Source organism: Trachypithecus francoisi, unplaced genomic scaffold, assembly GCF_009764315.1.
Source record: "Trachypithecus francoisi isolate TF-2019V2 unplaced genomic scaffold, Tfra_2.0 Lachesis_group12, whole genome shotgun sequence".
Lineage (NCBI taxonomy): Eukaryota > Metazoa > Chordata > Mammalia > Primates > Cercopithecidae > Trachypithecus > Trachypithecus francoisi.
Window position 1 is genome coordinate 14,838,558 of NW_022681457.1, and position 26,194 is coordinate 14,864,751.

The 26,194-nt window shown below is 48.1% G+C and overlaps 1 protein-coding gene across 2 annotated transcripts; it reads right to left on the reverse strand.

Moving 5' to 3' along the window:
• Window positions 1-7,592: 7,592 nt before the first annotated feature.
• Window positions 7,593-26,177, reverse strand: LOC117091911 (protein RoBo-1). 2 transcript variants are annotated; one of them, XM_033224869.1, is made up of 9 exons: window positions 26,064-26,177; window positions 20,355-20,456; window positions 19,933-20,079; window positions 17,955-18,098; window positions 15,367-15,507; window positions 12,693-12,824; window positions 10,004-10,168; window positions 9,565-9,711; window positions 7,593-7,729 (listed from the first exon to the last, which is right to left on the reverse strand). In XM_033224869.1, exons 2-7 carry the CDS (start codon window positions 20,362-20,364, stop codon window positions 10,053-10,055), a joined length of 690 nt encoding a protein of 229 aa, XP_033080760.1. In that variant the 5' UTR covers window positions 20,365-20,456; window positions 26,064-26,177; the 3' UTR covers window positions 7,593-7,729; window positions 9,565-9,711; window positions 10,004-10,052. The 2 variants fall into 2 exon arrangements, with proteins under 2 accessions (XP_033080760.1, XP_033080759.1); XM_033224868.1 differs by lacking the exon at window positions 26,064-26,177 and adding an exon at window positions 21,389-21,813.
• Between the last annotated feature and the right edge of the window lie 17 nt (window positions 26,178-26,194).

Sequence of the window (26,194 nt, forward strand, 5' to 3'; positions counted from 1 at the left end):
GCTCAAGCAATCTACCCACCTTGGCCTCCCAAAGTGCTGGGATTACATGCATGAGCCCCCATACCCGGCTGACAAACCACTCAAGCTCTGAAATCTGCTGGAAATGACTCAGGTTACATCTGCCCACAGTTCAGAGTCCCTGCAAGGACATTCCTGTCCTTTCTTCCAACATGGGACCTGCTGACCTTTTGATCCACATGAATCGTGAATCAGCAGTCACAGCTGAGTCCAGCTACTTGCTGTTAGACTTTGAGATGAACACTCAGAAGTCTCCATCCCTCATCTGCAAAGTAAGGGCTTATAATGCCTACATCATAGGGCATCAAATGCAATAAATTATGTGAAACATCCACACAGTTCTAGCCAGAAATGATACTTCCTTCCCTGTTTCCTTTCTTTTCTTTTTTTAAATTATTATACTTTAAGTTCTAGGGTACATGTGCACAACGTGCAGGTTTGTTACGTATGTATACATGTGCCATGTTGGTGTGCTGCACCTGTTAACTTGTCATTTACATTAGGTATATCTCTCAATGCTATCCCTCCCCCTTCCCCCAACCCCACGACAGGCCCCGGTGTGTGATGTTCCCCACCCTGTGTCCAAGTGTTCTCATTGTTCAATTCCCACCTACTTTCAATAGTGATATGGATGGAATATTTGTGTCTCCTGAAATTCATATGTTGAAGCCCTAACCCACCAACATGTGGTATTACAAAAATGACCACAGCAATATTTCAGGCCCTGCATCCTTTTTCAGATCGCTGTTATTCTTTTGCCCCTTCCCTTGAACGTGGATGAACAGAATATGGCAAGAGTGATGCTGTATGATCTCTGAGGGTACGTCAGAAAAGCAACATGGCTTCCCTCTCTTGACATTCTCACCCAAGGGTACCTAGTGCTGAGTAATGAATTACCACAAGCTTAAGGGCTTAAAATAGCACCCATGTGTACACACCCATTAGGAAGGCTACTGTAAAAAACAAAAACAAGCAGGGCATGATGACTCACTCAAAATTCCAGCATTTTGGGAGGTTGAGGTAGGAGGATTGCTAGAGCCCAGGAGTTTGAGACCAGCCCGGGCAACAGAGCAAGACCTTGTCTCTACAAAAAAAAAAAAAAAAAAAAAAAAAAAATTATCTGGTTATAGTGGCACATGTCTATAGCCCCAGCTACTCGGGAGGATCACTTGAGCCCAGACGTTTGAAGCTGCAGTGAACTGTGATTGCACCACTGTACTCCAGCCTGGGTGACAGAGTGAGACCTTGTCTCTAAAAAAATGTAAAAAATTAAAACACACACACACACACACACACACAGAAACCAGAAAATAACAAGTGGTGGTGGCAATGCAAAATTATGTAACTACTATGGAAAATAGTATGGTGGTCCCCAAAAAATTAAACATAGAATTACCATATCAGGCCAGGCACGGTGGCTCATGCCTGTAATCCCAGCACTTTGGGAGGCCAAGGAGGGTAGATCACGAGGTCAGGAGTTCAAGACCAGCCTGGTCAACATGGTAAAACCCCGTCTCTACTGAAAATACAAAAATTAGCCAGGTGTTGTCGTTCCCAGCTATTCAGGAGGCCGAGGCAGAAGAATTGCTTGAATCCGGGAGGCAGAGGTTGCAGTGAGTCGAGATTGCGCCACTGCATTCCAGCCTGGTGGGCAACAGAGCAAGAATCTATCTCAAAAAAAAAAAGAATAACCACATCATCCACCAGTTCTACAGGGTATATATCCAAAATAATTGAAAGCATGGTCTTGAAGAGAGAGTTGTATAACCATGCTTATGCTCACTGCAGCATCATTCAGCATGTGCATCACAATAGCCAAGAGGCAAAAGTAACCCAAGTGTCCATCAACCAATGAATAGATCAACATTTGGGTCTACCCATACAATGGAATATTATTCAACCTTAAAAAGGAAGGAAATTCTGACACACGCTGTAACATGGATGAACCTTGAGGACATTACGCTACGTGAAATAAGCCAGTCCCAAAAGGACAAATATTGTATGATTTCACTTATAAGCGGTATCTAGAGTAGTCAAATTCATAGAAATAGGAAGTAGAATGGTGGTGGCCAGGGACTAGGAAGAGGGAAAGGAGGAGTTGTTTAATGAGTATAGAATTTCACTTTTGCAAAATGAAAAAGTTCTGGAGATTGATTCCACGATAATGTGAATATACTTAACATTACTGAATTGCACACTTAGAAATGATTAAGGTGGGCCAGGGTGTGGTGGCTCACACCTGTAATCCCAGCACTTTGGGAGGCTGAGACAGGCAGATCACCTGAGGTCAGGAGTTCGAGACCAGCCTGGCCAACATAAAGTGAAACCCTGTCTCTACTAAAAAAGACAAAAATTAGCTGGTTGTGGTGGAACACGCCTGTAGTCTCAGCTACTTGGGAAGCTGAGGCAGGAAAATCCCTTGAACCTGGGAATAGGAGGTTGCAGTGAACTGTGATCGCACCACTGCACTCCAGCCTGGGCCACAGAACAAGACTCCGTCTCTCAATAAAATAAAATAAAATAAAATAAAATAAAATAAAATGGTGGGCCATGGTGGCTCACGCCTGTTAATCCCAGCACTTTGGGAGGGCAAGGTGGGTGGATCACCTGAGGTCAGGAGTTCGAGACCAGCCTGGCCAACATGGTGAAACCCCGTCTCCTAAAAATACAAAAATTAGCCAGGCATGGTGGCACATGCCTGTAATCCCAGCTACCAGGGTGGGGGTCAGGGGCTGAGGCAGGACAACCCCTTGAACCTGGGAGGTGGACGTTGTAGTGAGCCAAGGTCGTGCCACTGCACTCCAGCCTAGGCAACAGAGCGAGACTCTGTCTCAAAATAAATAAATAACAAATAAATAAACCAAAAAACAGCTCATTCAGGTGTTCAACAGAATCAGTTACTTGTAGTTATAGAACTGAAGCCCCCACTTTCTTGCTGGCTCTTGTCTCAGGTCACTCTTGGCCCCTAGAGGCTACTCTTGGGTCTTTTCCACCTGATTCCTTCAATGTTCAAGCCCACAATGCCGCATCAGACCCTTTTCCATGCTTCAAATCTAACTTCCCCTTCTGCTACCAGCAAGAGAAAACATTCTTTTAAAGGGCTTGTATGAGTAGATTAAGCTCACCAAGATGATCTCCCTGTTGACGAACTCAAAGTAAAATTGGTAAGCGGTAATCTTGCTTTTTTGTTTTTTTGTTTTTGAGATGGAATTTCACTCTTGTTGTCCAGGGTAGAGTGCAATGGTGCAATCTCGGCTCACCACAACCTTCACCTCGCGGTTCAAGCGGTTCTCCTGCCTCAGCCTCCCAAGTAGCTGGGATTGCAGGCATGCACCATCACACCCGGCTAATTTTGTATTTTTAGTAGAGACGGGGTTTCTCCATGTTGGTCAGGCTGGTCTTGAACTCCCAACCTCAGGTGATAGCCCCGCCTCAGCCTCCCAAAGTGCTGGGATTACAGGCATAAGCCACTGCACTCAGCTGAAATTGGTAATCTTAAATTAGAAGCTAATGTTAATCTCCTTTGGCAATATCCTCACAAACACACCCAGGATCAATACTTTGCATCCTTCAATCCAATCAAATTGACACTCAGTATTAACCATCACACCCCACCCCCAAATCCTGATTCACAGTCTTGAATTGTTTTATGCCACCAAATTTTGGGGGGAAATATGTCACACAGCCACAGTAACTGAACCCTCACTTTCTTCCTCTCTACTCTCCAGCTCCCCTGCTTCTCCCTTTTGCTCTCCCAACCCTTCCCAACTCCCTGCATTAAATTCCTTCTGTTGAAATGCCTTGGGTAACTTGTCTTTCTGACTGATCCCTATCAATCCATTTCTTCTTTTTCTTTTCCCCTTTTTCAAACCCCATATTTTCACCATGTCCCCCTTTTCAAACCCCATATTTTTTTCATTTCCCCCTTCTCAAACCCCATATTTGTCCAGACTCTGAGGCAGCCATGATCCATAGGAGAGACTGGAGTATTTCTCAACCCAAGGGACTGAATCTTGATTAGATGAAGTCAATCAGGATAAGTCTATCATCTTGCCAGGGATTGGCTGGCTCAATATTGGCCAAGGAGGTATGAGGGAAAGTCTGCTAGGGGATGGGGCTTCTGGAAAGACAAGGATGAGAGGTCCCCCCTTCTGGCTTTGGATATGGTTGTACGAGGCCATGATGCTGTAGCTATGGCCATCATCATGGAAACATGCAGAGGACGGCAGAGGAGAAAGATAGTTTCTCAATATTTCCTTTGAATTGCTAAATTACTGACCTCTGGATACCCTCTACTCTACCTCCATTTGTATAACATTAACTTCTTTCTTTCTCCTGCCTCCCTCCCTTCCTTCCTTCTCCCTCCATCTTTCTTTTTCTTTCTTCTTCTTTCTTTTCTTTCTTTCTTTTTTCTTTCTTTCGTTTTCTTTCTTTCGTTCCTTCCTTCCTTCCTTCCTTCCTTTCTTTTCTTCTTTCTTTTCTTTCTTCCCTCCCTCCCTTCCTTCCTTTCTTCTTCCCTCCCTCCCTCCTTCCTTCCTTCCTTCTTCCCTCCCCCTTTCTTTTTCTTTCTCTTTCTTTTCTTCCTTTCTTTCCTTTTTCCTTCCTTTTTCTTTTTCTTTCTTTCCCTTCCTCCCTTCTTTCCTTCCTTCCTTCTTCCCTCCTCCTTCCTTCCTTCCTTTCTTTTTCTTTCTTTCCTCCCTCCCTTCCTTCCTTCTCCCTCCATCTTTCTTTTTCTTTCTTTCTTTCCTTCTTTCTTTCTTCTTTCTTTTTCTTTCTTCTTTCTCTTTGTTTCCTTCTTTGCTTCCTTTCCTGTCTTCCTTCCTTTCTTTTTCTTTCTTTCCCTCCCTCCCTTCCTTCCTTTCTTCTTCCCTCCCTCCCTCCTTCCTTCCTTCCTTCTTCCCTCCCCCCTTTCTTTTTCTTTCTCTTTCTTTTCTTCCTTTCTTTCCTTTTTTCCTTCCTTTTTCTTTTTCTTTCTTTCCCTTCCTCCCTTCTTTCCTTCCTTCCTTCTTCCCTCCCTCCCTCCTTCCTTCCTTCCTTGCTTCCTTTCTTTCTCCTTCCTTCCTTCCTTCCTTCTTTTTCTTTCTTCTTCTTCTTCTTCTTCTTCTTTCTTCTTTTTCTTTCTTTCGTTTTCTTTCTTTCGTTCCTTCCTTCCTTCTTCTTTCTCTCTTCCTTTCATTCTTTTTTTGTTCTCTTTCTTTCATTTCTTTCTTTCTCTTTCCCTTCCTCCCTCCCTCCACCCCTTCCTTCCTTCCTTTTTTCTCCTTTTTTTTTTTTTTTGCGGGGGGGACAGGGTCTCACTCTGTAGCCCAGGCTGGAGTGCAGTGACACAATCATAGGTCACTACAGCCTTGAACTTCCAGCCTCAAGTGATCCTCCTGCCTCACCCTCTCAAGTAGCCACCACCATGCTAGGCTAACTTTTCAATGTTTTGTAACGATGGGCTCTTGCTATATTGCCCAGACTGGTCTTGAACTCCCGGTCTTAAGCAATCCTCCTACCTCAGCCTCCTAAAATCACACTGTGATTACAGGCGTGAACCACTGCATCTGGTCCACATTAACTGTTTCTTACTGCATCTGCCTTGGAGCCTTTGCCTTTGCAGTTCCCTCTGCCTGGAATGCTCCCCTTCCCCACCTCAGACACCTGCATGGTCTTCTCCCTTGCCTCACTTAGGTCTTTACTCGAACGTCACCTTACTGAGGCTCTTACTCACCATATATAAGATCACACCTCTTTGGCAGCATTGCCCATTCTCCTTCCCTGCACTGTCATTCCTTCCTAGTACTCACTGATGTGTGATGTATGATAGGTGATATTTATTTATTATGTGTCTCCTCCACTAAAACACAACCTCCATGGAGCAGAGAATTTTGTCTGTATCACCAGTGTCTCACTTACAAAAGGATGCATAGCTTGTGACTGATAAAGATTTGTTAGATGAATGTTAAATAAATCGTTTCTGTTCTTTTGGCTGGGCTTTCTGTTTTTGAGACGGAGTCTGGCTCTGTTGCCCAGGCTGGAGTGCAGTGGTGTGATCTCAGCTCACTGCAACCTCCGTCTCCCAGGTTCAAGTGATTCTCCTGCCTCAGCTTCCTGAGTAACTGGGAACACAGGCACCCGCCACCATGACCCGCTAATTTTTTGTATTTTTAATAGAGACAGGGGTTTCATCATGTTAGTCAGGCTGGTCTAAAACTCCTGACCTCAAGTAATCTGCCCGCCTCAGCCTCCCAAAGTGCTGGGATAACAGGCGTGAGTCACTGCGCCCGGTGGGGGCGGTCTCTTTCAAGGCCCCTAGAGCCACGCCAGCTAATCTGTCTGGTGCATGGCCTGGAGTGGTTTCTTAGGTAGCCCTCTCTCCCACTGTCAGCCCCGGGTCACTGGGATTACAGGCGTGAGCCACCACGCCCAGCCACTTTCAGCAGAAAGCAAACGGTTCCTGGCGTTCCGCCTATGGTGAGCTCCCCAGTGTCACCTCTCCGCTCAGTCCTCTGAGTTCAGTTCTAGATGCAGCATTTGGTCTTATGCCCACCCTGGCTCCCAGACACTGTTGTCAGTATGTCCCCACCAGGTTCCCCAGTTGAAGAGGCTTAACCTCCTCTAGCCCCAGGGAAGAGAGGACCACATCAGGTCCCTCTTTGAGGTTAAAACGTCAGAAAAAGGAAACTCAGACCACTTGGCATTGTGATATGTGATTCATTCAGATCTGGTTACAGCTGGGAGATTGAGCCCACACAGAAGAGGGGCTCTTCACCCCACCCAAGCCCCCTGCCCGGTCTTGGACCACGGTAGGGGTGGAGGAGGCTGCCCTGAAAACCTTGGAAGCGGGTGTATTGGATCCTCAAGCCCCACCTTGGCTGCCCAGGATTTTGCTAGACCCCAAAGAGGGAGAACGAAAGAGGAGAAGTTGCTTGTCAATGTGTGGGAGGAGAGACACATCCCTGGTGTCCAGGAGCAGCCGGATGTTGGGGACCCCCTTGTTTGAAGAAGGAGGCTTAGTCTTTGAGGGCCTCTGATCTAAAGGAAAGAATGTGTAGCTATGGAAGTGTCTCTAACCTGAGGAAAAAGAACAGCCCTCTTCTGAGTGAGGAGGTTTGGCCTTGGGGAAAGTGCCAATCAGAGTGGGGAGGTACAGCGCCGCCCCCCGCCCTTAGCTGAGCAGAGATCTGATCTCAGCAGGGGGTGAGTGGCCTTAGTCTGAGGGGGGAAGACACACCCTAGGCTGATGGAGGCATGGCCTTTGGGGCCCTGGTGGGAGGAAAGAGGACTTAGCCGTGAGTAAGCCCTGAGTCTGGAGCAGAAGGTCTGGCTTTGGGAAGCGCTAGTCTGAGGGAGGCAGATCACCCCTACTTCCTGAGTTTCTCACCAGAAGCTTCCAGGTCTGCGCATTGCCCCAGCAGAGGGGAGCCAGGGCACCATCTAGCGACGTGCCCAACAAGCAGGAGGAGGGGGTCTCCTGGACGGCAGGGTGGTCCAGGCGGGATTCCTCAGGACAGCGTCGCGGTCGCCAGGACTAACGCCAGAACCGGCAGGGTGAGGCGGAGGCCGGGCGCGGCGCCCGAGCGGCAGTGGGACTCTAGGACGGCGCGGCGGCCGGAGCTGCAGTGGCTGGACAGCCGATGTTTCGGGAGCACCGGGAGCCCGTGGGTCCAGTACAGGGCGCTGCACAGGTCTCTGGAGCCGCAGCCGCGTAGGCTCATGTTCCGGCCGCCTGCAGAGACGGAGACAGGGTGCAGGGAGGGGACGTGGGGGCGCGCTCAGGCAGAGTGCCTTGCACACGCACAGTGTCTGCGAGCCCCTCGAGTCCATGTCCTTCGTGAAAACTCATCAGGAATGTTCTTTTCCTTGAGCTGGAGGCTGGTCACCGCTGTCTATCTCATTTGTCACTCCTTCTACCTTACACGTATGTTACAGGTAGGTTTTCACTTGTGTGCAATGTTTGTTTCCTTTTTAATTTTTTTTTTTTTTTTTTTAATGAGACAGGGTCTCTCTCTGTCACCCAGGCTGGAGTGCAGTGGCACAGTCACGGCTTACTGCAGCTTCGACCTCCTGGGCTCTGGTGATCCTCCCACCCCAGCCTCCTGAGTAGCTGCGACTACAGGTTGTACCACCAGGCCCAGCTAATTATTTTGACAATTTTTTGTAGAGAGAGGGTCAGCCTGTGTTGCCCAGGCTGACCTCAAACTTCCAGGCTCAAGCGATCCTGGCCTTCTAGAGTGCTGGAATTACAGGTGTGAGCCACCACACCTGGCCCAGAACATTTTAAATTACACACGTGTCTTACATTACATTTCTTTCAGACAGCACTGATATAGTTTAGTGGATTATCTTATTCAATTCTCTCAACAGTCTTAGGACTTAGCGACTGTTGTTATTCCCCTGTTTTGTTGTTGTTGTTGTTGTTTGTTTGTTTGTTTTTTTGAGACAGAGTCCTGTCGCCCAGGTTGGAGTGCAGTGGTGCGATCTCGACTCACCAAACCTCTGCCTCCCGGGTTCAAGCGATTCTCCTGCCTCAGCCTCCCAAGTAGCTGGGATTACAGGCATGCACCACCACGCCTGGCTAATTTTGTATTTTTAGTAGAGATGGGGTTTCTCCATGTTGGTCGGGCTGGTCTTGAACTCATGACCTCAGATGATCCGCTCGCCTCAACCTCCCAAAGTGCTGGGATTACAGGTGTGAGCCACCACGCCCAGCCTCCCCTGTTTGTTTTTTGTTGTTGTTGTCGTTGTTTTGTTTTGTTTTTGAGACGGAGTCTTGCTCTGTCACCCAGGTTGGAGTGCAGTGGTGTGATCTCAGCTTACTGCAAGCTCCGCCTCTTGAGTTCATGCCATTATCCTGCCTCAGCCTCCCGAGTAGCTGGGGCTACAGGCACCTGCCACCATGCTGGACCAATTTTTTGTATTTTTAGTAAAGATGGGATTTCACCATGTTAGCCAGGATGGTTTCAATCTCCTGACCTCATGATCTGCCCACCTTGGCCTCCCAAAGTGCTGGGATTACCGGCGTGAGCCACCATGTCCGGCCCTCCCCTGTTTTTTAAAGAACTTGTTGCATACCAAGTTATCCCCTTTTACAGATAGAGAAATTGAGGCACAGAGAGGCAAAGTCACCTGGTCAAGGTCACCCAGCTCATAGGTGGTGGATTCAGGATTTGAACCCAGGCAGCCTGGCCCTAGAGTCCTGTTCTCATGCCTTTTACTCTGTCACCTCCCTCATAAGTTCACTTTGTCCTCACAATGCCCTTCAAGATGTGTGTCTACCATCCCCAATTACCAGAAGAGAAAACTGAGGCTCAAAGAGATAAAGTCCCTTGCCTTGAGCTACACAGAGTAAAGAATGGAGGGAGACTCCAAACTCAAGCACACCAGTGTCCAAATCCAACATGCTCAGGCTCACTCATGCATACACACATGTGCACACACATACATACACACACATGCTGTTCCCATTACCTTCTTCACACATACATACACACAGACAGGTGTGTTGTCCCCATTACCTTCACACACACACACACACACACACACACGTGCTGTCCCCATTACCTTCTTCAGACGTCAGGTCCAGCTGGACACACTCAGTTTCCCCACTGGGACACTGCATGTAGAAGGAGGAATTGCAGGGCTCCAAGGAGCTCCCAGGACGTGTAGGACACAAGATCTCACTCAGGGTGTGTGAGGCCAGATGAGTTGCTGTGTAGAAGAGGATGAGGATCAGTCAGAAGGAATCTCAGGACCTCCCGGAGCCCTTGGTGCACTCCTAGGCTCTACCACATTGTCACGACCTTAATATTGTCACGACCTTGACATTGTCATGACCTTGATGGGATTTCCTCCCAAGCTGGGGTCAGGGTGCCTGAGGGCAGCCTGGTTGTGGATGGGGGTTGAGTGATGTTCCTTCCTGCATTCCTTCCCCAACTTTGCCTCCAGAGTCACCCACCACCTCCGTGGCCACCCATCTGACTGTTTTCTGGTGACACCATACCGAGAGGGGTGGGCTCCTGGCAGTTGCCTTGGCAACAGGTGGTGTTGACTCAGAAGCCAAAGCCAACGCCATAGGTCAGGGCATAGATGGAGTTGCCAAATTTGCAGTCCTTGGAGGTCACACAGAAACCGTTTCTCCAGGAGACAGGGTTAACTTCTCCAAAGTCTGGAGAGAGATGGAGGCCAGACTAGTGAGGAAAGGCAATCACAACCCACCACCCAACCGAACTCCCCAAATCTCTCTGGGTATTTCCCTGATGGCATTCACTCTGCCTGAGATCTCCCCATAATACTTCCAAAGCTGGTCATTGTTCATTAAGACACATTAAGTTCAGGCTGGGGGCAATGGTTCACACCTATAATCCTAGCACTGTGGGACAGGAGGATCACTTGAACCCAGGAGTTCAAGAACAGTCTGGCCAACATAGTAGGACCCCCGCCTCTACAAAAAATAAAATAAAATTAGCCAGACATAGTGGTGCAGTCCCAGCTACTTGGGAGGCTGAGGTGGGAGGGTCGCTTGAGCCCAGGAGGTCAAGGCTGCAGTGATCCAAGTTTGCACCACTGCACTCCATCCTGGGTGACAGAGTGAGACCTTGTCTCAAAATAACAACAACAATAAAAAATCACATAGTTCAGAAAGCCTTCCATGATCCCCTGCCTTCTCTCCTTAGGGTTCCAATTAATAGGGCAGCTCTGTACCTGTGAAGTCTCCCCACCCTGTCTATGAGCACCTCATGGACTTAGTAAGAAACTTCTCTAAGATCCCAGAAATATCTAGAACTGGAGACTGGAACACCATCTTTATTATGCCTCTTTATGCTGTAAAAAGATAGCAAAGAGCTGATTTCAAGTTGAACTCCTCTTCCCATTTACAGAAGAGTCCAGTTTTTCCTTCTATGGGGGCAGAGTGACAGGAGCCTTAAGGGGGCCTGCCTGCCCAGAGTGTTGTAGTAGATACCAAGATGGCCACAACTGTATCCCCTATCCTGCACGCTCTTTTGCAACCTAACCTTGCCACTCTGTCATCAAGAGGTGGAATCTATTACCTCACCCCTTGAATCTGAGCTGGCCTTGGGATTTGCTCTGACAAATAGACTGTGGCAGAACTGACACTGTGACAGTTCTGGGTCTATCACTTAGAAAGCCTGGTTGTGGCCACATGCAGTGGCTCACGCCTGCAATCCCAGCACTTTGGGAGGCCGAGGCGGGCGGAGCATGAGGTCAGGAGATCGAGACCATCCTGGTTAACAGTAAAGATGAAACCCCGTCTCTACTAAAAAAATTCAAAAAATTAGCTGGGCATGGTGGCGGGCACCTGTAGTCCCAGCTGCTCGGGAGGCTGAGGCAGGAGAATGGAGTGAACCCAGGAGGCGGAGCTTGCAGTGAGCCTAGATTGCGCCACTGCACTCCAGCCTGGACGACAGAGCAAGAATCTGTCTCAAAAAAAAAAAAAAAAAAAAAAAAGGAAAGAGGCCTGGTTGTTCCCACTTCTTCCTTCTCAGAAGCCAGTCACCATACTGTAAGGAAGCTCAAGCTAGGAAACTGACTGGTAAGAGCTCAGAGGAGAGATACTCTCCCCAGCTGTCTTGAACATTCCAGTTGCAGTCAAGCTCCCAGCTGAATGCAATCACATAAGTGACCTCAGCCTTTACCACTTAGGGCAGAACCGCCCAGGTGAGCCCAGTCAGCTGCAGAATTGTGAGAAATAACAAATACTTGTCTAACCCGAGAAGCTTTTTTTTCCAGTTGTGATTTTTTTTTTTTTTGAAAATCACACAATATAATATATACCCTCTTAACCTTTAAAAAAAAAAATAGAGATGGAGTCTCACTATGTTGCCCAGGTTGGTCTTGAACTTCTGGCCTCAAGTGATTCTCCTGCCTCAGACTCCCAAAGTGCTGGGATTACAGGCATAAACCATCATGTGTGGCTTTCTTAACAATTTTTTATTGTTTTTGAGATGGAGTCTCACTCTGTCACCCAGGCTGGAGTGCAGTGGCATGATATTGGCTCACTGCATTCTCCACCTCCCACGTTCAAGCAATTCTCCTGCCTCAGCCTCCCAAGTAGCTGGGACTACAGGTGCATACTACCACACCCAGCTAATTTTTATATTTTTAGTAGAAATGGGGTTTCACCATGTTGGCCAGGCTGGCCTTAAACTCCTGACCTCAGATGATCCGCCTGCCTTGGCCTCCCAAAGTGCTGGGATTAAAGGTGTGAGCCACCACGCCCGGCTGGCCTTCTTAACAATTTTTAAGTGCACCATTCAGTAATGTTAACTATATTCACATTGTTGAGTGTAACAGATCTCTAGAACTCATTTTGCACAACTGAAACTGTACCCATCGAACAACTTCCATTTCCCCCTCCCCACAACCTCTGGCAACCACCATTCTATCTTCTGTTTCAATGATTTTGACTACTCTGGATAACTCAGTGAAATCATACAGTATTTGTCTTTTTGTGACCAGTTAAGCCACTAAGTTCTGGCCAATTCGTTATTCAGCAGTAACTTAAACAACAATGGCAGTAGATTTTAAACTCACACCCTCCACTGCACCCCAGCCTCTGTCCTGCATGCCCAGGAAAAGGCTACAATGGCTGGAGCTAGGCAGCAAAGTGGGAGAGTGAGGATAGGTCTTGCTGTGCCCCAGGCCCCATTTCTGTCCCCATGGGCACTCACCTGTGATGCCTGCCATCTGAAGGCAGTAGTTATTATCCTCTGGGCACGGAAGTGGGCCACAGCTGTGGACGTCTGAGCAGGTGAAGCAGATGGTGGTCTCAGCTTTGGCGTGTGTCACAGTTGCATGAGGACCTGGGGACAGAGGAAGATGAACTGGACGGGAGACAACTAGTGTGCATGCACGTGCATGGAGCTGAGTTTCTGGGCACATCAATATGTGCCCATGAGTGCGCGAAAGTGCCTTCGTGTGCGCATTTCTGCAAGAATGCCATTTGTGTGTGCAAGTTTGCAGGCCTGTTAAGTCTGTGTGCACATCTGGCTGTGCCTTCCTGTGTTGAATTATCTGTGTGTTTCTGAAACTGTCTGCAGGAGGGCAGGGATGTGTGTGTGTGTAGCTCTGCAGGACATTGTGTGAGTAGGTGTTTACCTGCATGTCTGCATAAACAAGGGTGTGTGTTTATGTGTATGTGTATAAAGCTGGTTTTAAGGGTATGTGTGTGTTTCTGTGGCTGGGTGTGTTTGTGTTTCCATCAAGGTGTGGGGGTGCTTATATATATATAGATATGTTGGTGTACAGATGTGAGCGTTCGTGGATGTTGGTAATGTATTTCAGCTTGCCTGTGTATATTTTGTGCTCTTGTATGCTTGTGGGTGCTTGTGCCTCTTTTCCATGTCATGTCTATGAAAGCCTGTGTGTCCATGCATAGATATGTTCCGTGTCTGTGTCCACAGGGATCATGTGTGCAAAAATTCCGTGTCCCACATTTCTGTTGTTAGTCTTCCTATTTTGCCCTTTTTCTTTCCATATTGTAAATTTTGAGCTCCCAAGTCAGCCTTTTTTCTTCATTGTGATAATTAATTAAATCTGCTGCTCAGGGCTGGTCGCAGTGACTCACGCCTGTAATCCCAGCACTTTGGGAGGCCGAGGCGGGCCAACATGGCAAAACACTGTCTCTACTAAAAATACAAAAAATACAAAAATTCACCAGACGTGGTGGTGGGTACCTGTAATCCCAGCTACCTGGGAAGCTGAGGCAGGGAGAATAGCTTGAACCCAGGAGGTGGAGGTTGCAATGAACCGGGATCACACCATTGCACTCCAGGCTGACTGACAGAGTGAGACTCTGTCTCACAAAAAAAGAAAAAAAGAAAAAAAAAAATCCACTGCTCAGTTTAAAAAAGGAAAACTCCTGGCAGCTGGAGATTTGAAGAAGTTAAGGTGAGAATGTTTCGGCTTTGCCTGCAAATTCAGTAAACACACTCTTTGATGAGCCTTTTTTTTTTTTTTTTGAGACAGTCTCGTTCTGTCACCCAGGCTGGAGTGTGATGATGCGATCTCGGCTCACTGCAACTCCGCCTCCCGGGTTCACACCATTCTCCTGCCTCAGCCTCCTGAGTAACTGGGACTACAGGCGCCCGCCACCACGCCTGGCTAATTTTTTGTATTTTTAGTAGAGACGGGGTTTCATCGTGTTAGCCACGATGGCCTCGATCTCTTGACCTCGTGATCCTCCCACCTCAGCCTCCCAAAGTGCTGGGATTACAGGCATGAGCCACCGCGCCAGTAAACACACTCTCTTTTGCATCACAGAATGGTCCTTCAGCTTTGGCAAGACAAGGAGGACCTAGCCTCTAAAAAAAAATTTAAAAATCAGCTGAGTGTAGCGGTGTGTGCCTGTGGTGCGAGCTGCTCAGGGGGCTGAGGCAGGAGGATCACTTACGCTTGGAAAGTCAAGGCTGCAGTGAACCATGATCGTGCCACTGCACTCCAACGTGGGTAACAGAGGGCGACTCTGTCTCTAAACACACACACACACACACACACACACACACAGAATGGTCCTTTCTGGTGTAGTTTCTAACAAAGTTTCCTCTATATCTTTGGAGCTGAGGGAATGCAGCTCTATCCAGAGAAAATTGCCTTTCTCACCTCTAAAACATCTATCCCTCTGTTGAGTTGGTTGAATTGCTTAATAAACTGTGGCCCCAGTAAATACTATTTCAATTAGCATATCACTTTTGTGGAAGACAAAATTTCTTGTGAATGTTCTTTGTTAAGCCAAAAGAAGACTATTGGCAAATCTGTCTTCTTTCACAAGCAAGGAAGTGAAGAAAAGAGAGAAAACACCATCAAGTTTTTCTTTTCTTCCTTTTTTTTTTTGAGAAGGAGTCTTGCCCTGTCACCCAGGCTGGAGTACAGTGATGCAATCTCAGCTCACTGTGACCTCTGCCTACTGAGCTCAAGCCATCCTCCTACCTCAGCCTCCCAAGTAGGTGGGACCACAGGCACATGCCACCATGCCTGGCTTTGTTTTGTTGTTGTTGTTGTTGTTTTGTAGAGACGGTGTTTTGCCATGCTGCCCAGGCTCAGATCCATTTAAACAGAGTGTGGATCTTTAATCTCACTCACATAATATGTTCACAGTATGTTCATGTTTAGAAATTTATGCACCTCTGCATATTTATTTTGGGAGCTAGGATGTAAATGTGGATGTTTGTGGATATGTGCCAATAGATGTTCTGCTTCTGAGTGTGTCAGGTGGGGGGTGTGTGTGTATGGGTAATTGTACTCATTGGGAGCATTATCATAGGGAATGTGGACACCCTGGGAACACATAGGTTTGAAAAGAGCATATGGGATCCAGGGAGGTAAGAAAGGCAGGGTTCAAAGCACCTGGCTGTGTAGGAGGAGTAAGGTAGTTGCATTCAGGCTTAGCGGTGAGATGAAATCCAGAGTCTTCTGGACCCAGGGTGGCATTCTCATGTAAGTTGCAGACCTCTGGTGTAGCACAGCCCTTCAGAATTTGGGGACCCCCTGCAGAAATGAGAGGAGATTGCAACAAGAGGCTCAGAGTCCAACCCTCCCACCTTGATGTCTATCTTTTGCTATCTGAAAGTTCCCATCTTAGTAGTTCTATATGATTCAGTTTCAAATCTGCCTGGTCAGTTTTTACAACCTCTTGTTGCCTGCTCACATTTGTGATTCTAAGCTTATTCCTTCAGACATATCATATACCGTTATGCTATGTTCTACAGCTGATAATTACAATAGCTGAGCTCCTCACAGGTCTGTGTATCTCTGATTTGTTATTTCTGCTATCACTCATGGTGGCTTGTTTCCTTGTGCCTTTCATGAACTATGATTGTGAGCTCACATTTGGTTGATATTCATCTGTGGGAATCCTGGGAGCTTTTCCCTGGAAAGGACTTGCTTTTGCTTCTACTGAGTGCCAGGAGGTGCTACTGACCAGGGATCATTTCGGCCTCTGTCCAAGGTCCCTAGCTTATGTGGGAATCTAAATTCCAGAAGCATGCTGCCAGCCCAAAACCTATTTACCTAAAGCAGGCTATTATCAGCATTTGCTCCCAGACCACTGTGCCTTCCATGTTTTCTCACTGCTCCCATTCTGATTTCTGTTCACATTTTTGTTTTGCTTAGGGACATGTGGAAATTTTCTTAACTTTCTGCAACCCGAAAAAGTGTGGAAAAATATTTCTGTATAGGATCTTGTTCATCTGTAAACAGTGGCATACTAAGCAGGGGTAGGGAATGGGAGCAGTCCATCCTGGGAACAGGCTATAAGGGGTTTATTGTCTATAGAGAATTTTTTTTTTTTGAGACAGAGTCTCACTTTGTCACCCAGGCTGGAGTGCAGTGGCACAATCTCAGCTCACTCCTACCTGAGCCTCCCAAGTAGTTGAGATTACACGTGTGTGCCACCATACTCGGGTAATTTTTTTTTTTTTTTTTTTTTTTTGAGACAGAGTCTTGCTCTGTCGCCCAGGCTGGAGTGCAGTGGCCGGATCTCAGCTCACTGCAAGCTCTGCCTCCTGGGTTTATGCCATTCTCCTGCCTCAGCCTCCTGAGTAGCTGGGACTACAGGCGCCGCCACTTGGCCCGGCTAGTTTTTTGTATTTTTTAGTAGAGACAGGGTTTCACTATGTTAGCCAGGATGGTCTCGATTTCCTGACCTCGTGATCCGCCTGTCTCGGCCTCCCAAAGTGCTGGGATTACAGGCTTGAGCCACCGCACCCGGCCTAATTTTTGTATTTTTAATGGGGTTTTACCATGTTGGCCAGGTTGGTCTCAAACTCCTGTTCTCAAGTGATCCACCTGCCTCAGTTTCCCAAAGTGCTGGGATTACAGGCATGAACCACCATGCCCAGCCTATAGAGAATTTTTTAAAATCATAAAACCAACTAAAAGATCAGTTTGCTTTTTATTATCACCATGTAGTACCAGCAATTCTAAACAATGTCAGTGATAAAATGCTCCTCCCTACCATGATGGGCCACTTCCTCTATTTCACTGTCTCTGTCCTCCACCTTCCCAGTATGCCACTGTTTGGAGCAAAAGATCTTTTAGAGGATCAAGTCCACCATACTGCCAAAAGCAGAAGCCCAAGCTACTGCTCTCGATTCTTTGGTTGGCTTCATAATTAGTTTATCCTCTGGCTACTATGGTTATATTATAAATCTTTTGCTGAAAAGGCCTCTCCTCCAACTGTTTGCAAATCATAGTGGTGATTTAAAAATATCTCTGCAAATCTATGACACGTCAACAAGTGGGGTCCATGCCTCTTCCATCTTGAAACCAGATAGAACTTTTGTGACCATTTCAATCAATAAAGCAGAATAGAAGTCACATTACATGACTTCCAAGGCTGAGCCATAAAGACCAAGCCGCTATAACTTTGTTTGCTGAATGAAATCGTTCGCAACCATGTAAAGAGCCTTGAGGTAGCCATGATGGGAGGAAGCTCAATCTAACCAATGTGGAGAGGCCACGTGGAAAGGCCCTGTTTTTACATATATGCAAGAGGTGCTCAGAAAGCCCCTGGTTATTCCTGCCCCAGCAGTTCCAGCTCCTAACACCCTCTGACTATAACACATGAGAGACCCTGAACTCTCCAAAGGAGCTCTTCCTGAATTCCCAACCCAAAGAAACTGGAAGAGATCATCAAATGATTGTCATTTTTAGCCACCCATCTTGTGAGTGAGTTGGGTTTTTTTTTTTTTTTTCGAGATGGGAACTCACTATGTATCCCAGGTTGGTCTTGAACTCCTGGGCTCAAGCAATCCTCCCACCTCAGCCCCCCAAAGTCCTGGGATTACAGGCGTGAGCCACTGCTCCTGGCCTGTGGGTGATTTGTTAAAGGACAATAGATAACCGGGACACAAATGCAAATGAAGCTCAAGCTTTATTTGTGCAGGTGGGAAGAAACCTGCCACCCAAATGACCTCCTGTGAAGGGGCCCTTACCTCTACTCCAGGTCCCGTTGAGGGTGACACATGCAGTCTGTTTCCCAGTGCAGTTCATGACCAAAAGGGAGTCACATGAAGCTGACCTATTCCCGGAACAGTAGTGACATTTCACAGTGTTGGGCTTGGCCTTGGGCCCTGCCTCTGGTGGGAGTCGATAAAGTCAGTGTGGGGTGGGGGCTAAGGAACACCCCTACAGCCATCCTTCCTCACCAGGCCTCTGTTCTCCTGCCTTCCCTCTCTCACTGCCTCTACTCCCACAATCCAGATCATTTCCCTCCAAAGTGATTCTGCACCTGGCCCCAGAATAAGTTTTCAGGGGCTGCAAGGAACATTTTGAGACCTGAGGCTGGGCACAATGGCTTACGCCTATAATCCCAGCACTTTGGGAGGCTGAGGCAGGTGGAAGGCTTAAGCCCAGGAGTTCCAGACCAGCCTGGGCAACATGACGAAACTCCATCTCTACAAAATGCAAAAAACTTAGCCAGGTATGGTGGCACGTGTCTGTAGCCGCAGCTACTCGGGAGGCTGAGGTGTGAGGATGGATTGAGCCCAAGAGGCGATGGTTGCAGTGAGCCAAGATTGTATCACTGCACTCCAGCCTGGGCGACAGAGCAAGACTGTCTAAAAAAAATTAATGCAGTTTTAATCATACCTAGCATTTTATATTCTGAATAGCATGCCCACCTCTTAACTTGAACCTGGGGGTTTTATTTTGCTGAGAGACACAATTTGGGAGGAAAAGTAGACACAAATTAGGAAGCGGGAAATCCCACTCATTTGAAAGGATGGCTACCTCTCCCCATTGCTACGAATTCCTTCTTAGAAGAAATAACCAAGCAACGAAAAGTGATTTTTTTCACCACCCAGGGCCAGGTCTAGAGTGACACCAGGGGCCCAAAATTTGAGGAGGCACGACTTTTCATGGTTGTGCAAGTAGAGGGCCATCCCTTAGAGTGAGCATCTCCTTAAATTTTGCACCCTGTGGCTGGGCACGAGGGCTCACACTTGTAATCCCAGAACTTTGGGAGGCCAAAGTGTGTGGATTGTTTGAGGCCAGGAGTTTGAGACCAGCTTGGCCAACATGGGGAAACCCTATATCTGCTAAAAATACAAAAAACTCAGCCTGGTGTGGTAGCATGTGCTTGTAATCCCAGCTACTCAGGTGGCTGAGGGAGAATTGCTTGAACCCAGGAGGCAGAGGTTGCAGTGAGCCAAGATCACACCACTGCACTCTAGCCTAGGCGACAGAGTAAGACTCTGTCAAAAAATAAAAAAAATTTTTTGGCATCCTGGGCTCCTGGCTGGGCTCACCCTAGACCTGGGCCTGTCACCACTTGTGAGGTTTCTTGTTCTGTTTGACTAGCCTTCAAGGGGAGCCCCTCTATTAAAGACAAAAAAAGAGGCTGGGCACAGTGATTCATGCCTGTAACCCCAGCACTTTGAGAGACCCAGGCGGGCAGATCACTTAAGGTCAGGAGTTTGAGACCAGACTGGCCAACATGGCGAAACCCCAACTCTATGAAAAATACAAAAATTAGCCGGATGTGATGGTATACACCTGTAATCCCAGCTACTCGTGAGGTTGAGCCACGAGAATCATTTGAACCAGGAAGCTGGAGTTTGCAGTAGGCCAAAATTGCGCCATTGTACTCCAGGCTGGGCAATAGAGTGAGACTCTGTCTCAAAAAAAGAAAAAAAAGAAAGAGAGAGAGAGAGACAGAAAAGAGCTTGGAGATCTCTTTAGCCTCCCAATATTCAGTAAGCATGGCAACAAAAGGAGTGTCTACCACATGCCAGCTTAGGGGATGAACACCCTTTAAAACCTACATCACGCCCATTTTCTAGATGAGAAAACTGAGGGTCTCCTTCTTGCCCCAATAAGTCAGACAAAAGGCTGTGAGGCAGGAAATTGAGGCCGGGTCTGCATGACACCCACCCTACCCTGGTGTGTGAGCCCGAGGTCCCCCCAACAAACCTTGCTGGGGAAGGGTACTGCAGTTGTTTTCACAACAGGCTGTGCTGACCCAGAGACTTGCATGGGGGCCGTAGGTCAGGGCGTAGACACCTTCTTGGCATTCTCCAGGGGCCACACATGACCCCTTCTCAATGAGAGTCCCATTTTCTAGGGATAGAGGTTGAGGAAGGTAGATTAGGGCCCCTGCTTTCCAAGCCCTCCAGGACCTCTGCCCACTCTATAGCAATCCCCATGGCCAATCCAGGGCCTCTTCTGCTGTTGAGCTCCCCTCTGCCCTTTACCCCAGCAGCACCAGGCTGAGCTATGAGGCAGGGCTGGCAATCTCCAGTCCCAGGATGCCTCATCCATGCCCCCCTTCCAACCACCACCTTTGTCCATTCTCTCCGCCCAGCCCCTGTCCAGTCCCCAGCCCGGTCCCCCACCCAGCTGCATCTGGCTAAACAAGCAGGAGTCCTGGGCAGAAGGACAAGTTATTTCAGTGCAGTTTCGCAGCAAAGAGCAGGCTGGACATGTCTTGGAGCTTCCTGCAAGGAAGAGAACAGTGATCAGACTCTGCAGTTTGAGAAGGACAAAGAACACACACACACACACACACACACACACACACGATTCAAGAATAGGACTAGTCAGGCATGGTGGCTCATGCCTGTAATCCCAGCTACTCAGGAAGCTGAGGATGACTTGAGCCCAAAAGTTCAGGCTGCGGTGAGCTAAGATTGCACCACTGCACTCCAGCCTGGGCAACAGAGTGAGATCCTGTCTCGAAAATAAAATAAAATAAAGAATAAAACTGAGGGCTGGCGGGGGAGGGCCATTGGGAGATCAACAACTTTCTTTGTGGTGAGGAGTGCGAATGGCATTCCAAGTCGATGAAACAATGCAGGCAAAGGTTTGGAGATGGGAATCACCGAATCTCTAAGTGGGAGCTGCTGGGTTTAAGGTTTCAATTCAAGATCACACAGTGAGGTCCTGGCCAGGATCCAAACCACTTAATTCCCAACTCAGGCAAAGGTGGCAGAATTAGAGCCAAAGGGGAGATAAGCAGACGAGGTAAAAGAGTAACAGTAACTGCTCCTGAATAATCCAGCAGAGCTCACTCTCAAACAGAGCCATTGCCAGGCTGGCACTGTTCTGAACTCCTCAAACATGTGGATTCAACCAATGCCTCAACAACCCTCTGAGGCAGGGGCACTGTCACCACTTCACAGAAAACATGAGGCAAGAGAGGTTATGTGATTTGTCTGGAGTCACACAGCTAAGAAGTGGCAGAGTCAGGATTTGAACCCAGGCAACTTGGTTCCAGAACCAGGTTCTCAGCCGCCCTTTTCTTCTGCCTCTGCTAGACAGTGAGCCCAGTTAGAAGGACCTGGGGTCCAGACTCTAAAGCCGGACTCCCACCACCCCATGTGATCTTGAGCCGACCCTCTCCCTTTCCGATGGACCACGACTCGCTTACCTGCTGGGGCGGCCAGCGCTCCCAGGAGCACCAGGGCAGAGAGGAGCCAGAGCATGATCCAGGCTGGAGAGAAGGAAGCAGGACATAGGTGCCCTTGCCTTTTATTCAAGGGCCTTGGCCAGGGTAGCAGCCCCGGAAGAGGGAGAGCAAACAGGCCAGGAAGATAGCGGCCCCACCCACCACCCTGGCCACTAGGACACTCGGCAAGAGAGGGGACTGAAAGAGCATCGAGATGGGGAAACTGAGTCCTGACAGGCATGTGGGGAAAGCCTGGGACTACTCAGTAAGGCCAGAGAAGGACAGGGGGACATGTTATTATTATTACTACTACTATTAATAGGTTGTGTCCAGGCACAGGGGCTCGCACCTGTAATCCCAGCATTCTGTGAGGCCAAGGTGGGAGGACTACTTGAGCCCAGGAGTTAAAAGACCAGCCTGAACGACATAGTGAGATCCAGCCTCTAAAAAAAATTTAAAAATTAGACAGGTGGGCCAGGCGCAGTGACTCATACCTGGAATCTTAGCATTTCGGGAGGCCAGGGTGGGCAGATCACTTGAGGCCAGGAGTTCGAGACCAGCCTGGCCAATATGGCGAGACTCTGTCTCTACTTTAAAAAAAAAAAAAAATTAACCAGGCATCGTGGCACGCGCCTGTAGTCCCAGCTACTTGGGAGGCTGAGGCAGGAGAATCGCTTGAACCCGGGGGCAGAGGTTGCAGTGAGCTGACATCATGCCACTGCACTCCAGCCTGGGCGACAGAGCGAGACTGTCTCAAAAAAAAAAAAAAAAAAACAAAAGCATTTGAAGCCCCAAATCTTTCTCTCTCAGGTCCCATATACTGGTTCTTAACCCTTCTCTTTCTTTCTTTTCCGATGTCTTTCCCCACTAACACCCCTTCCCCTTCTGCTTCATAACCTCAACCTATAAAAACTTATCCCCTTAAAACCAGGCTGTCTGACGACACTGAGGTCCTCAAATTTCTTATGTCTCTGGAACTAAAGCTGAACTCCATGCTATATCCAAGGCATTTCCTGAAGTTACTGAAGAGCCCCATCATTTTACCGACAAATCGAACTTCACAGTTCAGGCTTACCCATCCAGCTTCTCTGATTTTTACCAACTTGTTTTGCATACTTGCGGGAGAAGGCTGGGCCCGACACTGGATGGCAAAAGCCGATTAGGGTCGGGTGTGGTGGCTCACGACTGTAATCCCAGCGCATTAGGAGGCCAAGGCAGGCGGATCACAAGGTCAAGAGATTGAGACCATCCTGGCCAACATGGTGAAACCCCGTCTATACTAAAAATGCAAAAAATTAGCTGGGTGTGATGGTGCATGCCTGTAGTCCCAGCTTCTTGGGAGGCTGAGGCAGGAGAATCACTGGAACCTGGGAGGTGGAGGTTTTAGTGAGCCAAGATTGCGCCACTGCACTCCAGCCTGGGTGACAGACTGGGACTCTGTCTCAAAAAAATAATAAAAATAAAAATTAGCCAGGCATGGTGGTGCACACCTACAGTCCCCGCTACTCAGGAGGCTGAGGTGGGAGAATCGCCTGAGCCCAGGAATTAGAAGTTGCAGTGAGCTATGATGTCGCCAGTGCACTCCAGCTTTGGTGACAGTGAGACTCTGCTCTAAAAAAGAAATAATAATAATATGAAATAATAATGGGTTGCCTCATCACTCATTATAGACGTTAGCTCACAAAATCCTTACAGTAGTCCTACCAGCCATTATCATTAACCCCAGGAAGGATACGCAAAATATTTGACCACCTGTCAATATAGCCAAGGTATTGGCAGTAACAATTCTGCCCAATTGCTAGAGTATCATCCTGGTGGCCGCCAGGGACCCCGTCTTTCCCTCATCTTTCTAGAACATGAGGATGTCTGCGAGGACCCAGAGATGCCATCAGGGCATTCAAGGCCTCCAGACAGGGGAATTTTATCAACCAAATCTGGACATACCTCAATATTTTATCAACCAGTACAAATGAAATCAGCCCTGGAGTTCCCTCTTTTACAAAGAAAGGAACCAGGGCTCAGAGCAGTCAAGGTCTTGTCCAGGGGCATACAATAAGAAAATCAGCACAACCAGGATTTGAACCCAAATGTTTCTGGCTTGAGCACAGGGCTGCACCAAGAGGGAAATTGATCTGCTCTCTCTGAATGAGACCTGTGTCGCTCTTGTCCTGCCTCTCCCTGGGCCACCTTGATTTTCACACTTGTTCAGTGAGAATAAGATCAATTTCAACCACTCCGTGAGGGGCCTTCCAGCCTGGTGCCTGGCAAGTCCACCCTTCATGGGCTTTCACACCCCACCTGCTCCTCCTATGAGGTGCAACTCTGGGGATGTCCCTTCCCCTATTTCAGGCCTCAGTGTGCTCATCTGCTAAATGGGTGTAGCCCAGGGCCTGGATTGCTGTAAATTGTAAGTGCCTTCCTTTTTTTTTTGGAGATGGAGTCTCACTCTGATGCCCAGGGTGGAGTGCAGTAGCACGATCTCAGCTCACCACAACCTCTACCTCCCAGGTTCAAGTGATTCTCCTGCCTCAGCCTCCCGAGTAGCTGGGACTACAGGTGCCCACCACCATGCCCAGCTAAATTTTTGTATTTTTTAAAGTAGAGACAGGGTTTCACCATGTTGGTGGTCTCCAACTCCTGACCTCAAGTGATCCTCCTGCCTTGGCCTCCTAAAGTGCTGGGATTATAGGCTTGAGCCATGGTGCCCAGCCTGCCTCTTTACTAATGCTAAATGGTGGCTCTGTTAGGATTGGAGGTATTTGTAGTAGTGATGCTTGGGCTTTAAGGAAACCGCACACCGGTCCAGAGGGGTGATGAACGCTTTGGAACCAGACAATCCGAGTTCAAATTCCAGTTCTGCCACTTCCAAGCTAAGCGGCCTTGGGCAAGACATTTTACCTACTGGGCCTCAGTTTCCTCATTTGTAAAACAGGGCAACTAGGAGGACCTCCATCGAAGGGCTGCTGTGAGGATTGAGTTGATTTATGTAGAGCACTTAGAACAGTGGGCAGTAACTGCTGCTGCCATTGTAGTCGTCATCATCATCATCATTATTTAGCAACATAAATAAGGCTGCTAAGGGGGCAAGTTGAGGTTGACCTCCCCTCTTGGCTCAGAGGAGAGATCCCAAGCAAGAGAAAGGACAAGTTCAAGGTCACCCACGGGCCTGCCAGGCTTCCCAGAATCCCAGGTGGGGCCCCTGAATCAGTGTGTACAATCAAGGAGGTGACTCTGGAAGGTGCCAAGCCTAGGAAGGAAAGATAGCAGCCTGGGGATGGGGAGGTGGCTTTTCTCGATGGGGTGCTGGGGCAGGGAGAAGTCTGTGGTCTTGGCTCACATCCTTCCCAAGTAAACCCAGAACCCTTTGGTGCAGGAGAGGTGAGAAGACGGGACAGTGAGTCCCCCAGCAAGTCTGGAGTGTGGATAGGAGGGAGCAGCGCCTGGCACTTCGTGACTAGGGGAAGCCAGTCTCTCTAGATGCTATCATCACTGATAACTCGGGCTGGGTGACAGGCCAGGAGCTGCACAAACACGAGGCTAGTGGACCGAAGAATGAAGAGCAGGCACGCAGGGAAGGGACATTTCCCTGCACTCCACTTGAAATGTGGAGGCAAGGGGGCATCAGACGAGTTGTTTTGTTTTGATTTTTTGTTTTGAGACAGAGTTTAGCTCTGTCACCCAGGCTGGAGTGCGGTGGCACAATCTCTGCTCACTGCAGCCTCAACTTCCCATGCTCAAGCGATCCTCCCACCTCAGCCTCCTGAGTAGCTGGGACTACAAGCACGAACCACCACACCCGGCTAATTTTTTTACTTTTTGTAGAGACAGGGTCTTCCTGTGTTGTCTAAGCAGGTCTCAAACTCATAGGCTCAAGCAATCCTCCCACCTTGGCCTCCCAAAGTGTAAGGATTACAGGCGTGAGCTACCACGCCCAGCACCAAAAAGTTATTTAATGCATATACTCTACAAGCAAATATAGACATATGCCCTTCTCCGTTTTCTTTTCTTTTTTTCTTTTTTATTTTTTAATATTTATTTATTTATTTTTGAGACAGACTCTCGCTCTGTCACTCAGGCTGGAGTGCGGTGGTGCCGTCTCAGATCACTGCAACCTCCGCCTCCCCGGTTCAAGCGATTCTCCTTCCTTAGCCTCCCAAGTAGCTGGGATTACAAGCGCCTGCCACCATGCCTGATTAATTTTTGTATTTTCAGTAGAGATGGAGTTTTGCCTTGTTGGCCAGGGCAGGCCCCTCTCCTTTAATGCACAGCGGGGTATTCTCCGCACTGTTCTGCCCTAGATTTTTGAACTTGGCAATAATGTAACCTGAATTGCATGAAGAGTTTCCTCTTTCTTATCTCCACTGGATAAATGCACCTCTTGTAGCATTAGTATGCTCCCATTTGACATTACAAACTATGCTGCAATGAAGAGCCCTGGGCTCATATCATTTCATACTTGCATCAAGTTCCTGGACGTGGTGAGCGGTTTTGCAAAATGACGAAGGTTTTGCCACATTTGTGATTTTGAGAGCGATTGCAAAATTACCTCTCACAGGGCTATACCAGTTTACACCCCCAGGAGCAACAATGGGGAGTATCTGTTTTCCCACAGCCTCATCAACTCCATGCATTATCAAACCGTTTTATTTTTGCCAACCTGAGAGGTGAAAAGGTATGTGGTCTAATACAAGTGGCCACGAGTTCTGGGCAGCAACTTCCAACAAGAGAGAGCGTCGATCCTCCTCCTCTCAAATCTGAGCTGGTCTTGTAACTTGGTTTGGTCAATAG

Coding starts and splice junctions, on each gene's coding strand:
- LOC117091911 (XM_033224868.1), bottom strand. CDS start 21,647: ATGCCTGTCAGGACTCAGTTTCCCCATCTCGATGCTCTTTCAGTCCCC. Junction 15,508..17,954: donor CAACGGGACCTGGAGTAGAG/GTAAGGGCCCCT, acceptor TCATTTCTGCAG/GGGGTCCCCAAATTCTGAAG. Junction 12,825..15,366: donor TACTCCTCCTACACAGCCAG/GTGCTTTGAACC, acceptor CTCTGTCCCCAG/GTCCTCATGCAACTGTGACA.